At 40.8% G+C, this 14317-nt stretch overlaps 1 protein-coding gene across 6 annotated transcripts in view; it reads left to right on the forward strand.

Annotated features, from left to right (window-relative positions):
• The window catches only part of LOC138759450 (C-Jun-amino-terminal kinase-interacting protein 4-like), a 159195-nt gene that overhangs the window by 43569 nt on the left and 101309 nt on the right, over positions 1-14317 (forward strand). For all 6 annotated transcript variants that reach the window (XM_069929905.1, XM_069929903.1, XM_069929904.1 and 3 more), the window contains exon 3: positions 2982-3052. In XM_069929905.1, the coding sequence (XP_069786006.1) occupies positions 2982-3052 (71 nt within the window). The remainder of the gene's footprint in view (positions 1-2981; positions 3053-14317) is intronic.

Raw genomic sequence — 14317 nt, forward strand, 5'->3', positions numbered from 1 at the left:
ATTAAATAGAGCAAATGACACGGTGGTAATCATGAAACAGCCAGATTGTTGTTGCCATCTGGTTATTGATTCCTTCAGGAGGAAGAAAATTTGATGTGATCTATGTCTGAGTCCAGACTCAAGAATATGAATGGGTCCTAATTGCTTGATTGCTTTTGATAGTGTTAGTTAAATGCAAACTTTTATTTTGAAACTGCAACTGTAATGTTAGCTAAAATTGCAGGTTTGTTACTATTCCGTGGCAGCTTTTGGATCCTCAGTGAGCTGATCTCCAAGTCAGCGTCTAGTCTCCCCGATGTTTAGGAGGCCACATCGGGAGCTTCACTTGCAGGGACTGTTTGGGGCCCCAAATAGTGGTGCGGAAGGAGATATAAGTGGCGGTGTAGTACTTCTTGCAAATCACAGGGATTTGCATAATAGACATTATTACCACGTGAGAAGGGATGAGTGGATGAGGGAGACATGGAGGGAATTACCCTTGCAGAAAGCGGAGAGGGGAAGATGTGTCTAGTGGTTGGATCTCAATGTAGGTAGCGGAAATGGAAGAGAATAATGTGTTGGATGCTGGTGGTGCTGCATTTTTCCACGAGAGAAGATGACTGTGTAGATTTTACCCTATTTAGACTCCCAAGAATGTTTCAATAAGATTCCTTCTTGTTCTTCTAAAGGCCCCTTCATGACAGACCTCCACCTGGAGGCCAGCTACAAGCGCGGAGGGAAAACATAAAACTCACCTTTCATGGAGCAGCCCTAAAAGGCTGCTCTTACATTGCATTCACGTTGAGCAGCACCTCGTAGCACCCTCCGGAGCTGATGGAGGTGGGGCGACTGGTGCCATAGCGCCACCCATCTTAAATACATGGCAGAGTAATGGCCGCCTTCCCTACCCATAATCCTCCATGCAGCTGGATCTGCTCTGTGTTTCCCAGAACAGTTCCAGCTACGTGGGGGATTATGGGTAGGGAAGGCGGCCGTTTCTGTGCAGCGTTTTGAGCCACTGACGAGCAGCTTGGTGAGGTTCTGGAGCAGCCGGTGAGGCTGTCACAGCCCACACCGGCCCCCCCAATGGCCTCTTCCCTGACGGCTCCCATGCCCTCCCTCACCGACCTGATGGCTCCCGCCAACCGCCCCTTCCCTGAGGGGGTCCATGGAGAGGGGTGAGTGTGGGAGAGAGGGGGGAGATGGGTCAAGGGCTGACAGCATCATCATGACATCATCAGCCTGCTCCTAGCCAGCCACTGCACATTCATGTTAGGTGGCAGAGGTGCAGAACTTCCCCAAGAGGGATTGCAGTCGGTGCTTTGGAGCCGGCCACAGCACATTCATAGAGGCAAGTCTCCTGACGTAAGGGCAGAGAACAGTCGGGCTTTATCACTGCATGAAAAGCCCTTAAGTTTCTTAGTCACAACCTCAATCTTTCCTCATTGGACAATCCCCAGGATTATACTGGGGAACCACCTCAAAGCACCTCCCATGACATTCCTTTCAGAAGCATTTTGAGTAAGCATTCACAGTACTCAAAGTTGTGCAGTTATAAGACTTCACAACTTTTATAGTCTCTATCCCCTTGAATGAAAGTCCAACATTTGATTAGTCTTTCCTATTACCTGCTGACTTTGTCCTTCAAAACCTCAAAATCTGTTTCTGCTATGATTTCCTGCAATTTCTCTCAACATAGTATTTTGTTTTTTTTTCCGAAATGACAAACCTCACATTTTCCCAACATTTTTCACCCTTTTACCCAGTTTCCATTATTAAGTGTGAGTCCTCTCTGACAAATTCAAGACTTTTTGAAGAAGTCTTGACCAGAATGAATAGATGAAAAACAAAAATACATTTCAACTTTAAAAAGGCATTTGACGTGATGCCTGACAATTGCTTAAGACGCAAGTTAAAACTCATGGTGCCTCAAATTGTGTATTGGTATGGTTGGAGGACTATCCAGCAGGCAGGAAGTGGCAATTGGAGTGGCAATTTATTTATAGATTGGCAATACCAATGGAATCAATGCCAGAATCACAATTGTTCATAAATATTAATACTCCACTTAATGATTGCAAGTTGTTGTCAGTACTCTGTAACATAAATGTGAATAGCTGATAGTAGGTTTATTGCTAATGTGGTTGATGTATGTCAACTTTAGGTGTGGTGTACATTGTAAACCACACCTAAACTTTTAACAATTCTCCTGACTTCTGCTCCGTCATCACCATAGCATCTTTGCTGACTAACCAGAATATACAGATGATACGCTGAAAGTCTTCAGCTGTTTTTCATATCAATGTCCTTGTTTGATTAGTATGAGACATTGATTTGTATTTGCAACATTATATTAATAACATGCATTAATTTTACCTGACATTTAAGCTTGTTAACAAAATTAAGTTAAATATGACCTATAAATAATTCCAAATTCAATACATAAAATAGTACATTTATAACATGTCAAGAGAATTCTGTATATAAATAGTTCCTAGAATTTTTTTTCACTAAATGCATTTCATTGGTTAATCTTAACTTGCTTCTGGCCATCCGAGCTCCCAATTCCTTGAATTGATGCAGGTACTTAGCGCAGTTAAAGGTACGACCCATCTACAAGTTGACCCTCCCCCCTTCCAATTTGACGTGAAAAATTGGTCCCAAAAACTCAACTATTAAATGAATATGTGTGGTAGATCACAAATTCCTATTTATCCATTTGTGAAGTTCGACTGTTCTCCCACGATCATGGTTTAAGTGGACCACAGATGAGGCAGAGGTAGAAATCATTTAGCAATTTTTGAAATGTTCATTGTGGCACGTTGTTTTGTTTATTATTTTATTCTCCTACTTAAGTAAAAAAAAACTGGAAATTTTTGTTCTCTGTTGATTATTGATTCTGTGGTTTTATAGGGTAACTGCATTTTGTGTTGGCAGTTTCTCTTTGCATTCTAATAGTTTTCCATTTCTCCCCCCCCCCCCCCTCCCACCTCCACCACCAGTTGGCAGGTTAGAAGAGAGAGAGTCTGACCTCAAGAAAGAATACAATGCACTTCATCAAAGACATACAGAGGTAAGGGGTGTGAGAAATTTGTCTTGTTTATATTAACTTGTGTGCAATATAATTTAGATATTTTTGAGGGGAAGAGAAAATTTTACTTGTCTGTTAGATGTCTTGGGGCATTTTCCACACACTGGGAATTATGTCACTTGTCTACTTACTGTTTTGTTATTGCATATATCGATCAATTTGGTTCTGCATAGTTCTCAGCAGGGATGAATTGCAAGTTGATTTTGGAGGAATAATTGCGTGCTAAGTCTTGGCTTAGTCATCATGAGTGCATTACATTATGCTATGTGATCATCAACCCTCCAGTCAAGGTGAATAAATCTATGGTGTACTACATAAAAGATGACATTTATGTAAGAATATATAAGATCTGCAAAATATTGCTGTGAAATCATGAGTAGTTAATGTGTTTCCTGAACTGAGGAGCTTCCAACAGTGCAGCAGTACCTCAGTATTTCATTGAAATGCCATTGGTTGCGGTCTCAACTGGACTGACCTGTGTTTAATCACATTTAATCTCAATGTAATGTATGGAGTTTTCTAACTAGTGGGTTTCCTTTTGTGTGTATTGCTGGCCTCCCGTGTCTCAAAAAAGTTGAGCTGTTAGTAGGCTAATTGGCTACTGTAAATTACCCCATTAATAGATGGGTGCAAGGAGAATCAGTGAAGTCATTTCGCATGTGAGAAAGAATTATTTACAGAAATAAAAACATGGGATTGATGTGTTTTTTTTTTGTGAATCTGCTTGGTCTGCACTATTGCTGTCATTGCTTTTGCATGTGGATAACTGAATATTTTTGTCTATTTTTAATTAAATATGCTATTGTAGTTTCTGTAGTGTTTTGATTGTAGTTTTTTTACGAAGTTTCTGCTCAGCTGCAACAAATAAGAATTTCAGTGCATATGTACATTGTACAATGTACAGTATATGTAAATAAACTTCATTATCATTATCGACTTATTAAATAGCAACCTCCAATATTGTCAGAAAATGAGAAACCTATAGAAACTTACCCAACTCTTGAGTAAAAAGTGGTTCCATCTTAATAAAACTGGACATTTAAAATGAGGTAGATGGTTAGGTTGTGGGGGTGGGGGGGGGGGGAACACACATTTTTAAAGGATTTTACAATTTCACATTTAGAGCTGTCCAATAAGTCCATTCTAGCATGCACACAAGTAGTACACAGAAGGGCAAAGAGCACATTATTGTGTGTAGTATTACATATAAATATCGATTAATACATAGCAATGGTCGCACGGACACTATTGTGAAGTTCATTCAGGAACTTGAGGACTGCTGGAAAGAAACTCTAAACCTGTTGGTGTGCAACTTCATACCGTTGAACCTCTTGACAGTAAAACAGAGAGTGTGTGGCTAAGTCCTTTGGTATGTGGACTGGCTTTCTGAGCAATAAGTTTAGATGGATTTGATGAACTGGAGGAAGTTTTGTGTGAAGTTCAAATTGTTGTTTGCGCTCTTCTGAAGTTTATGCCAAAATCGATTTAATGCAAAATTTAGAATTTTGGTTTGGTTATTATTGGTCAGCAATCTAGCAGTGATGCTAACAGGTGAGATTGAAGAGACTGTGTGCCACCCATCCAAACTGGTCCACAGATGATGCTGTAGCCTTAACCCTCCACTCAATCTTGCCCCACCTGGACAATGATGACTTGCACACCAGGCTGTTGTTCATTGACTTCAGCTCAGTGTTCAATACGATCATATCTCAGAGGCTGGTGGATAAACTGTCCTCAATGGAACTCAACACCCTTCTCTGTAGCTGGATCCTGGAAGATGAATGACCACGGTCACTACAGGTTGGCACCAAAACCTCAAGTCCCATCACGCTGAGCCTTGTGGCTATGTGCTCAACCCACTACTGTCCATGCTGCAGCCTCATTCAGTTAAATAGGCTCATCAAGTTGGTAGATGACACAACAGTAGTTGGCCTCATCGGCAACAATGATGAGTCTGCTTACAGAGAGGAGAATGGAAGGCTTGTCAAATGGTTCGAGAACAACCACCAGAATCTCAAAATGGACAAGACAAAGGAGATGATTGTAGACTTCAGGAGGATGAAGGTCGACCACACTCCATTACATATGAGTGGCTTCATTGTGGAGATAGTAGAGAACAGAAAGTACTTTGATGTGCATTAGTCAGGAAGGCACAGCAGCACCTCCACTTCCTTAGGAGACTGAGGAGGGCAGGCTACTGGCTCCCAACTTGGCAGCATTTTACAGGAGTACAATTGAGAGTGTCCTGTCTCGTTGCATCATTGTGTGGTACGGTCGCTGCAAAGCATCAGGCTGCAAGTCGATACAGAGGAACTTAATAACGGCTGAGAAGCATTGGAATCTCCCTTCGCTCTATTGGCAATATTTACTGGAAGCATTACTTAAATAGAGCTGAAAGAATTATTGATGACCCTTTCTATCCAGTACACAGTATATTTGACCTACTACCATCATGAAAGAGGATATAGGAGTATCAAAATTAGGACTGCCAGGCTGGGAAATAGCTTTTCCTGCAGGATATGAGATTGATGAACAGAATCCTCTACCTGTGTAAATTATTCTAAAACTGTTTTGTATTGTATCGATTTTGTATTGTTTCTTTATACATAAATCTGATCATTATATCCTGTGTATTGTGTGTATGAATGTATGTCCACAGTGGTCTAAAGAAGCACTGTTTTGTCTGGTTGTATATGTAGAGTTGGATGATGATAAACAGGATTTGAACTTGTTAAAGGTGATGTAAAAGGTGATGTGATGATAAAGGATTATCAGCCTGAAATTTTCAGATTCTCACTTTGCAAATACTGCCAGATAAGTTTGCAGTCTCTTCTGTTGTTGTGTCAGATTTCCACCACTTGTAGTTTTTCTCTGCTTTAAATATGGAAAAATGTTGAAGTAATTTAGAGGATCAAACTAATTTGTTTCAATTGTAGGCTTATTATACCTGTTTGAGTGAAGTTGACTTTGAATTACATACTCTTGAGTTAAAAAAATTAGATAGATATCCAACCTGATCACTCTTCCTAGTCTATTCCAAAGATTGTGGGGGGAAAACAGTCTTATTGTCCGTTGAGGCACCTTTTGGTCTTGAAGTTTGAGTTAAACAATTTTAAATATTCTTAGCTCCTTTGTTGCTATTGATAACTATTCTGTTTCTCTTTTACCCCTTCAGTTTTAGATTTTGTTGTTTGATAATTTGTTTTTGTTTGCTATGAATAATTGATTGGAAGGCAGAAGAGATTAAATAACAGCCTTACTCCTTCCTTTCTTGCCTTTTCATGTAAAAATGTTTATCTGTAAGATTTTATTGTTCTGATTAAAGGCCTTCAAACTGAAGCATTAACTATGTCTCTGTCTATTCTCAAATGTTTTTGTTAACTCCACATCAATGAGTATACAAGCACAGTGACCAGCTGCATAGGCAAGTCTATAGAGGATGTCATAATGACCAAACACTACACAGCCAGAACAAAAAAGAGACCATGGCTAGACACGGAGGTCCATGCACTACTCCAAGCTCGGAATGCTGCTTTCAGTTCAGGTGATAAGGTGGCACTAAGGACAGCAAGGGCAGAACTTTCCCGGGTAATGAGGAAGGCAAAGCAGGGTTGTGTACAGATGATCTACAGACAACTGTGTGGCACTGGCCCCCCCCCCCCCCCACAACTCCCCTTGAGGAACAGGTATGCTGCAAACCCATAGTTGAGGTGAGAAGGATCCTATCCAAGGTGAACCCACACAAAGCAGCAGGACCAGATAACGTACCTAGTTGGGAGCTGTGGACTCTGTGGACCAGCTGACTGAGATCCTAACAGACATATTCAATGTTTCACTCCAGCAGTACATTGTCCCCAAAGGATTCAAGGGTGTTACCATTATCCCAGTGCCCAAGAGAGTGACAGTGGCTGGATTAAATGACCTACCATACAGAGGCACTGCCTAAATGATCACGAAGCGTTGATAATAGAGCACATCAGAGTGCACTTACAGTGATAGTGGACCCATTCCTGTTTTCCCATCAGCCAAACCAATCCACAGGCAATGGAATAGCCCTGACCCTCCACTCTGTCTTGATCCACCTAGAGAATGATGCTTCATACTCCACAGGTTGTTGTCCATTGACTTCAGTGTGGTAATCAACACAATCATACCTCAGAGGATGGGACTAAATTCCAAATTTCATTTGTTAAAATAGTCTGAGCAGTGGCTAAGAAATGTAATTACTTGGAAATCTGACTCTCCTCTACATATAGCACAATGGGCTACTGAGATGAATAGCCAATGTAACATTTGTCTTCCGAACTGCCAACTGTATCTAATTTCACTGACTTAGATCCCACAGCCCCCATTTGAAGAGGCACTGTGGTCTTAACCAATGACCCAGCCAATAATTCATGTAAAATAATTGGTTTTTGTGGATGTGTTGTTAGAATTTCTGTGCTTAGTATGAGTGCCAGCAGCTGATTTTCATGGGAGCGACCTGTTGTTATAAAAAGGCTTTTTATAACAATAAGTAGTATTCTACACTTGTGCAAAGCCATTTTTAAAAATTTATATTCACATGGTTCAGTATTGCACACACATATATGGGTTATCTTGTGAATGAACAGATTGTTAAAATGCATTCATAAACAAAGTGTGTACATTACAGACAATTACATAGAATTAAAAAGACAAAAAGGTTGTATTTTAGAATTCAAAGGATTCTGTCTGCGATGTTTAATTTTTTAATTGAAATATTCACGTCTCTGGGCACAGATAAACTGAGGAATGGCCGTCTTCATTACCCATAATCCCCCATGCAGCTGGAACCACTCTGCCAGCACCAGGAAAAGGCAGAGCGGTTCCAGCTGCGTACGGGATTATGGGTAAGGAAGACAGCCATTTTGCCTGCGGTAGTTGCAGTTTCCAGCTGGGAACAGCAGGTAATGAACACAGGGCAACGTGAAATTTACAAGATGTCGAGTGGCAAGATTGGTGTAGAGGTTAGCGCCAGCCTAATTGTGCATGAAAATCGCCCAACTGCCGACTTTTTGCGTGACTTTATTTATTTATTTGTTTGTTTGTTTAGACAGGGGCGTGATTTCAGTGCTTGCCATAGGTGCTATTTTATCTAGATAAGCCTCTGGTCTTTTTCATGACCATATCTACACTTCAAAATGTTCTTTAGGTGGTTAAAAATTCATTGGATTGTTAAACACTCACTTGAAAACCAGAATTAAAAAATATGGCTTTTTGTTTCAGCAATAAATGGTTCTGGTAAAACTGTGAGAAGACAGTTAATTCTGAGTGGTTTAAAAACAAATGAGAACTGTAGAATCTGTTTCAGTTCTTGTTTTAGCTGGAACTGGATGCCAGGGAATGGGAGGAACAATCAACCAAATTTATTTTTAAATTTGGAGCTACAACACAGTAACGGGTTTCCTGGCCACAACACCGATTCCCCAAATTCACCTAAGTGACCAATTAACCTACCAACCCTGTTGTCCTATGAAACTCAGGAGGAAACTGGAGCACCTTGGAAATCCCACTTGGAATCAGGGAGCATACAAATTCCTTGCAGCGGTAGAATTGAACCCAGGTTGCTGGTGTTGTAATAGCATACTAACTGTGAGTTTGCTGAAATATACATTAGTTAGCTGAAAAAGTCAGATAGTAAACAAGTTAAAATTAAGCCTTGTCCTTCTAGCTTTTCAATTTCTATTTGCACTTGGTCTCAGGTCAAAAATAAAATTGTGGGAACAAGTGATATTGATTGGTTTCTGTTTTTATCACTGAAGCAGATTTTCTAGTCAATGATGTGAGCTTCCCACATGTAATACACTGTCACATTCCGATCTAACAACACAATAACAAAAATTCAGGAGTAATTCAGTGGCTGTAAACTTTTTTGTGGAATGTGAAAATAAGAATGTGCTAATGCAAAGTTGTGTTCACTGCGCTCTGTTGTTGCAACATGACAACCAACATTTCTTTGACTATTTGGCATAGTTTTGTAAGGCCACTTTCTATAATTTTAATGTTGAATGTTCCTCCAAGTGTTATTTATGATTTGGCAAATCATCTTTGCAGTTTTTGCTGTCCTTCACATTAATTGCTATACTCCTACCATCTAGTGGCAGAAATGAAGAGCTGCAGCAATTCAGTACCAAATGTACTGGTAAACATCCTATCTAATTTTGAGTGTATGAATATAAGCAATGGAAATGTGAAAAGGTCTCCAACATATTTTTTTTAATGGTTACAAGAATTTTGCATTTTGGAAATTATTCCACTAATTTGAAAAAAAACTTTCTACCTCAATCTTAATAAAAATCACACTAAGCATTGTCTCATGGTCATGACCTGTGGCCTTTTTATCACATGGGATCAGTATCTTTTCTGATTCTACACAGTTCAATGAATAATATTGTCAACGCAACTGAGCTGGAGGTCTAAGTAGCCCTGACAAGAACTTTGAGCCATGTGGGTTGCTTTTATCTACACCTTGTACAAAGCCCCTTCCTTCATGTTTTCTCCCCACCAAATTGATGACCGTGTATGTTCTGCTTTATTTCCCTCTGTCTTTGGCCTCATAAATCTAATGCAAACTGTGAAGGGAGGAAAATGAGCAATATTACAGTTTTATGACCTTCTTTTGAACTAGACAAGCGACCATATCGTTCTAGCCCTTTAAACTCGATGGTTCAAAAAAATCATAAAACTGTAATATTGCTCATATTTTCCTCTCTTCACAGTTGCCGTTTTGGCCTGCTGGATATTTTCAGCATTTTTATTTCTGATATAATTGGAATAAATATCCTTTTTTCCAAGAAGCTGATTTTTATCCCATTCCATCAGTCAGAGTAGTATTTTTCTGCTTGCCTATTCTGAATGATAGAAAACCTGAAGGATTTGGCATTTTACAGGTGAACTTAAAATGCTAAATACCACTCATGCAGTACATTTGGGGCTGATGGATGCTGGGCAGAAGGCTGCACTTAAGCCATTTCTGGGAATACTCCAATTATGGACTTGTTTGTTAGCAGGTCCAAGCAGATCTTGGTGAAAGATCTGAACATTAGTGTTTAGTAAGGCCAAGAATTTTCAGTAAGATAATAGGAGAGTAGATTCAAAATAGGGAGCAAAGCAAATAATATAAAGGCTCTGACAGGTATTTTTCAGGAAGAAAATCAATAAATTTGTGTACTTTATTTGCAGATATGAAATCTAATGGCGAGTACAAAAGGCAAAAATTAATTTTTGTCTATATCTTGATGGTGGAGGATGATGCAAAAACCAGGGGGAGGAGTACAGGCCAACAGGCAAGAGATCCTCATGGGCAAGAGAAAAAAAGCTGAGAAATGATTGTGGGGGGGAGGGGTTGGCTCTGATTGGAGATGGTGGGAAGCTGGAGGGTGCTCAAGCTTGTGTTTGGATTTGCTGCAAATGTAACCATACACCTTGCTGATTTCTTGTGCTATGGATTCATTCATTGGAGCGACTTAATCTCCAACATCGAAGTACTCGAGATGGCAGAGGCCGACAGCATCGAATCCACGTTGCTGAAGACCTGCGCTGGATAGGTCACGTCTCCAGAATGGAGGACCATTGCCTTCCCAAGATCGTGTTATATGGCGAGCTCTCCACTGGCCACTGAGACAGAGGTGCACCAAAGAAGAGGTACAAGGACTGCCTAAAGAAATCTCTTGGTGCCTGCCCCATTGACCACCGCCAGTGGGCTGATATACCTCAAATCGTGCATCTTGGCGCCTCACAGTTCGGCAGGCAGCAACCTCCTTTGAAGAAGACCGCAGAGCCCACCTCACTGACAAAAGACAAAGGAGGAAAAACCCATCACCCAACCCCAACCCACCAATTTTCCCTTGCAACCGCTGCAACCGTGTCTGCCTGTCCCGCATTGGACTTGTCAGCCACAAATGAGCCTGCAACAGACGTGGACATACCCCTCCATAAATCTTCGTCCGCGAAGCCAAGCCAAAGAAAAAAAACGGATTGTCACAGGGAAAGGAAATGTTTATGATTAAAGCTTCAGTTACAGTTATTGTCACAACACTGCATCTGGTGGGTGAGCACGAAATAAATAGCAATGGTGAGAAAGTGAATGCTGCTGGGGAGAAAGAAATATTTTGGAAGTTACCTGAAGTAGTTGAGGATGGTTAAGAGAATAGGGTGCAAGAAGAGGGTCGTCACTCCAGAAATGTACTAAGAATTTGGAGTTTTCCATTTTCTTTCAATAATTTTTTTTTAAACCTCCTGAAAGTCAGAAAATCTTTTATAAAATTACTGAGACTTTTCATGCTTATGATAAATTATAATTATACAAAATTTACATAATAATTTGAAAATATCAAATGCAGATTTCAACATGGTCATATTTGACTGATCAGTGTCATTTTTCTGTGACATGTTGATCACTGGCCTGCTTTAAAATACGAAAGAAATAAAAATGTTACTGCTTGGTCTAAGGGAATTTGCTCTGTGTTACTGTGCATGCATGTCCTAAAGCAGGGGCGGGGAACCTATGACCCGTGGTCCGGATTCTGCCTGCAGTCCAAATTTATCTGGCCTGCAACCCAATGCAAAAGTACCACGTGCATCCAGCCTGCTGATACAAGTGAAGGCAGTCCCCGGGTTATGAATGTTCCGTTCCTATGTCTGTCCTTAAATCAAGTCAGAACTGATCGTAAATGCATTAAAACATGTCCAGCTGTTGATTTCTTGGTGTTCTCAGCCGAATGGAAGCAAAAAACAGTTCCTACCTGTCAGACTTTCCTATCCATTTAAAACACTCTGACCCCCGCTTACTCTGTAAAAGCAACCCTGCACTACGTTTAGTCCAGGATCAATCATAAACTTCTGGACGTTATACATCAGTTTTAATGCCATGTCATTCTGAAAGAATTCGCCTCTTGGAACTACAGTGCCCATACTCTCCCACACTAGTGTCCTGGAAGTGACTAGGCACATGCACAGAGCAAATGGTCCAACATTTAAGGATGTACGTAGTGCATGAAAGTGAGGCACAGGATGATAAAACTGCAATGCAGAAAAGAGTAGTGGGTTGGTTTCATCTGCTTTTTAAAAGCCAAAACCCGATAACTAAACAGGATTAGTGCTGTTACAGGTGAGATGTAATTTCATTTTGCTAAATAAATTGGTTTAATATAAATTTTATTTGTGAGGTAACATTACATTCATAAGCAAATTGGTAGCATCAGTGTGATCCACTATTCAACCACTGAGACAACATCCAGCATGGTAAAAGGTTGCCTGCCCCATCCTAAAGTGTTCAAGTATTCAATGGAGAGGAAAATAATAGAAACCTGTCTCCTGCTTAGTTTGCTTGTATTTGGTTTAAAATATTCTTGCCCTCATTAATCCTTCTTGGATACCTCTTCAAAAAAAACAATTAAATTCAAGATATGGTACAATATCCCTAATCACTTCCTGCCTTTCCAAATGCTGGTAGATCCTGTCGCTTGAAACCCCCTGCGATAACTTGCCCACCAATGTACTGGTCTAACCAGCTTCCTTGCAACCTTTCATGTATAAAGGCTCAATGTTAGCCACCATCCTGTCTTCTGGCACATCACCCAAGGCTAACAATTAGCATACATCTCTGCTAGGGGTCCTGCAATTTCTTTGGCTTTATGCAATGACCCAAGATGTTGCAGCATGTGTTGAGGCTGCATTCATTCCCAGCAAGTGGAGAATTGTTCATTGTGCCCTTGACAGGTATCTTGAGATTGTTTATTGAGATTTGAAATTGAATACTGAGGAAGAAGGTTATGCTTCAGTTATAAAGAGTGTATCTGGAAGAATATTATTTTTGAAAATGTTTCCATGAAGGTTTACTCAATTAATACATTAACTCTATCTAATGACAGACCAGATGAATCTGCTGGATTTTAGAAGAATGAGGGGATTTAATTGAACTTTATGAAGAAAACTGAGGTCCTCCATCAGCCAGCTCCCCACCATGACTATCAGCCCCCCAACATCTCCATCGGGTACACAAAACTCAAAATGGTCAACCAGTTTACCTATCTCGGCTGCACCATTTCATCAGATGCAAGGATCGACAATGAGATAGACAACAGACTCGCCAAGGCAAATAGCGCCTTTGGAAGACTACACAAAAGAGTCTGGTTAAAAAAAAAACTAACTGAAAAACCTCACAAAGATTAGCGTATACAGAGCCGTTGTCATACCCACACTCCTGTTCGGCTCCGAATCATGGGTCCTATACCGGCATCACCTACGGCTCCTAGAACACTTCCACCAGCGTTGTCTCCGCTCCATCCTCAACATTCATTGGAGCAACTTCATCTCCAACATCGAAGTACTCGAGATGGCAGAGGCCGACAGCATCGAATCCACGCTGCTGAAGATCCAACTGCACTGGGTAGGTCACATCTCCAGAATGGAGGACCATCGCCTTCCCAAGATCGTGCTATATGGCAAGCTCTCCACTGGCCACCAAGACAAAGGTGCACCAAAGAAGAGGTAAAAGAACTGCCTAAAGAAATCTCTTGGTGCCTGCCACATTGACCATCGCCAGTGGTCTGATATCGCCTCAAACCGTGCATCTTGGCGCCTCACAGTTCGACGGGCAGCAACCACCTTTGAAGAAGACCGCAGGGCCCACCTCACTGACAAAAGGGAAAGGAGGAAAAACCCAACTCCCAACCCCAACAAACCAATTTTCCCTTGCAACCGCTGCAACCGTGTCTGCCTGTCCCGCATCGGACTTGTCAGCCACAAACGAGCCTGCAGCTGACGTGGACATTACCCCTCCATAAATCTTCATCCGCGAAGCCAAGCCAAAGAGAAGATAAGATTCTGAGTGGTCATTGCAGATGGGAAAGGATGTTTCCCCTAGAATTTAATACTTTAAAAATAAGGAGACACTCTTGGAAGACAAAATCTTTTCTCAGAGGGTTGTTGGTCTTGGAATACAGTGGAGAAGTAGAGGCTCGCCATACTTTTTTTAAAATAATTTTTTCTTTTTCACACTGTGAACCATATCAAACAAAATATATACAAATGTTTCTCATTAAATATACACAGTGGCATTTTCTCCCTTTCCCCTTCCCACCCCCCTCCAAAACCAATAAATAATTAACATATAAGGCTCGCCATACTTTTAAGGTAGAGAAGCTTGATAAGAAGGGTGATAGAAAGTTAACAGTGGATGGATGGGAATGTGGAGGTAAGATTAACTTGGCCTTTGAAAATGTG

Source organism: Narcine bancroftii, chromosome 3, assembly GCF_036971445.1.
Source record: "Narcine bancroftii isolate sNarBan1 chromosome 3, sNarBan1.hap1, whole genome shotgun sequence".
Classification (NCBI taxonomy): Eukaryota; Metazoa; Chordata; class Chondrichthyes; order Torpediniformes; family Narcinidae; genus Narcine; species Narcine bancroftii.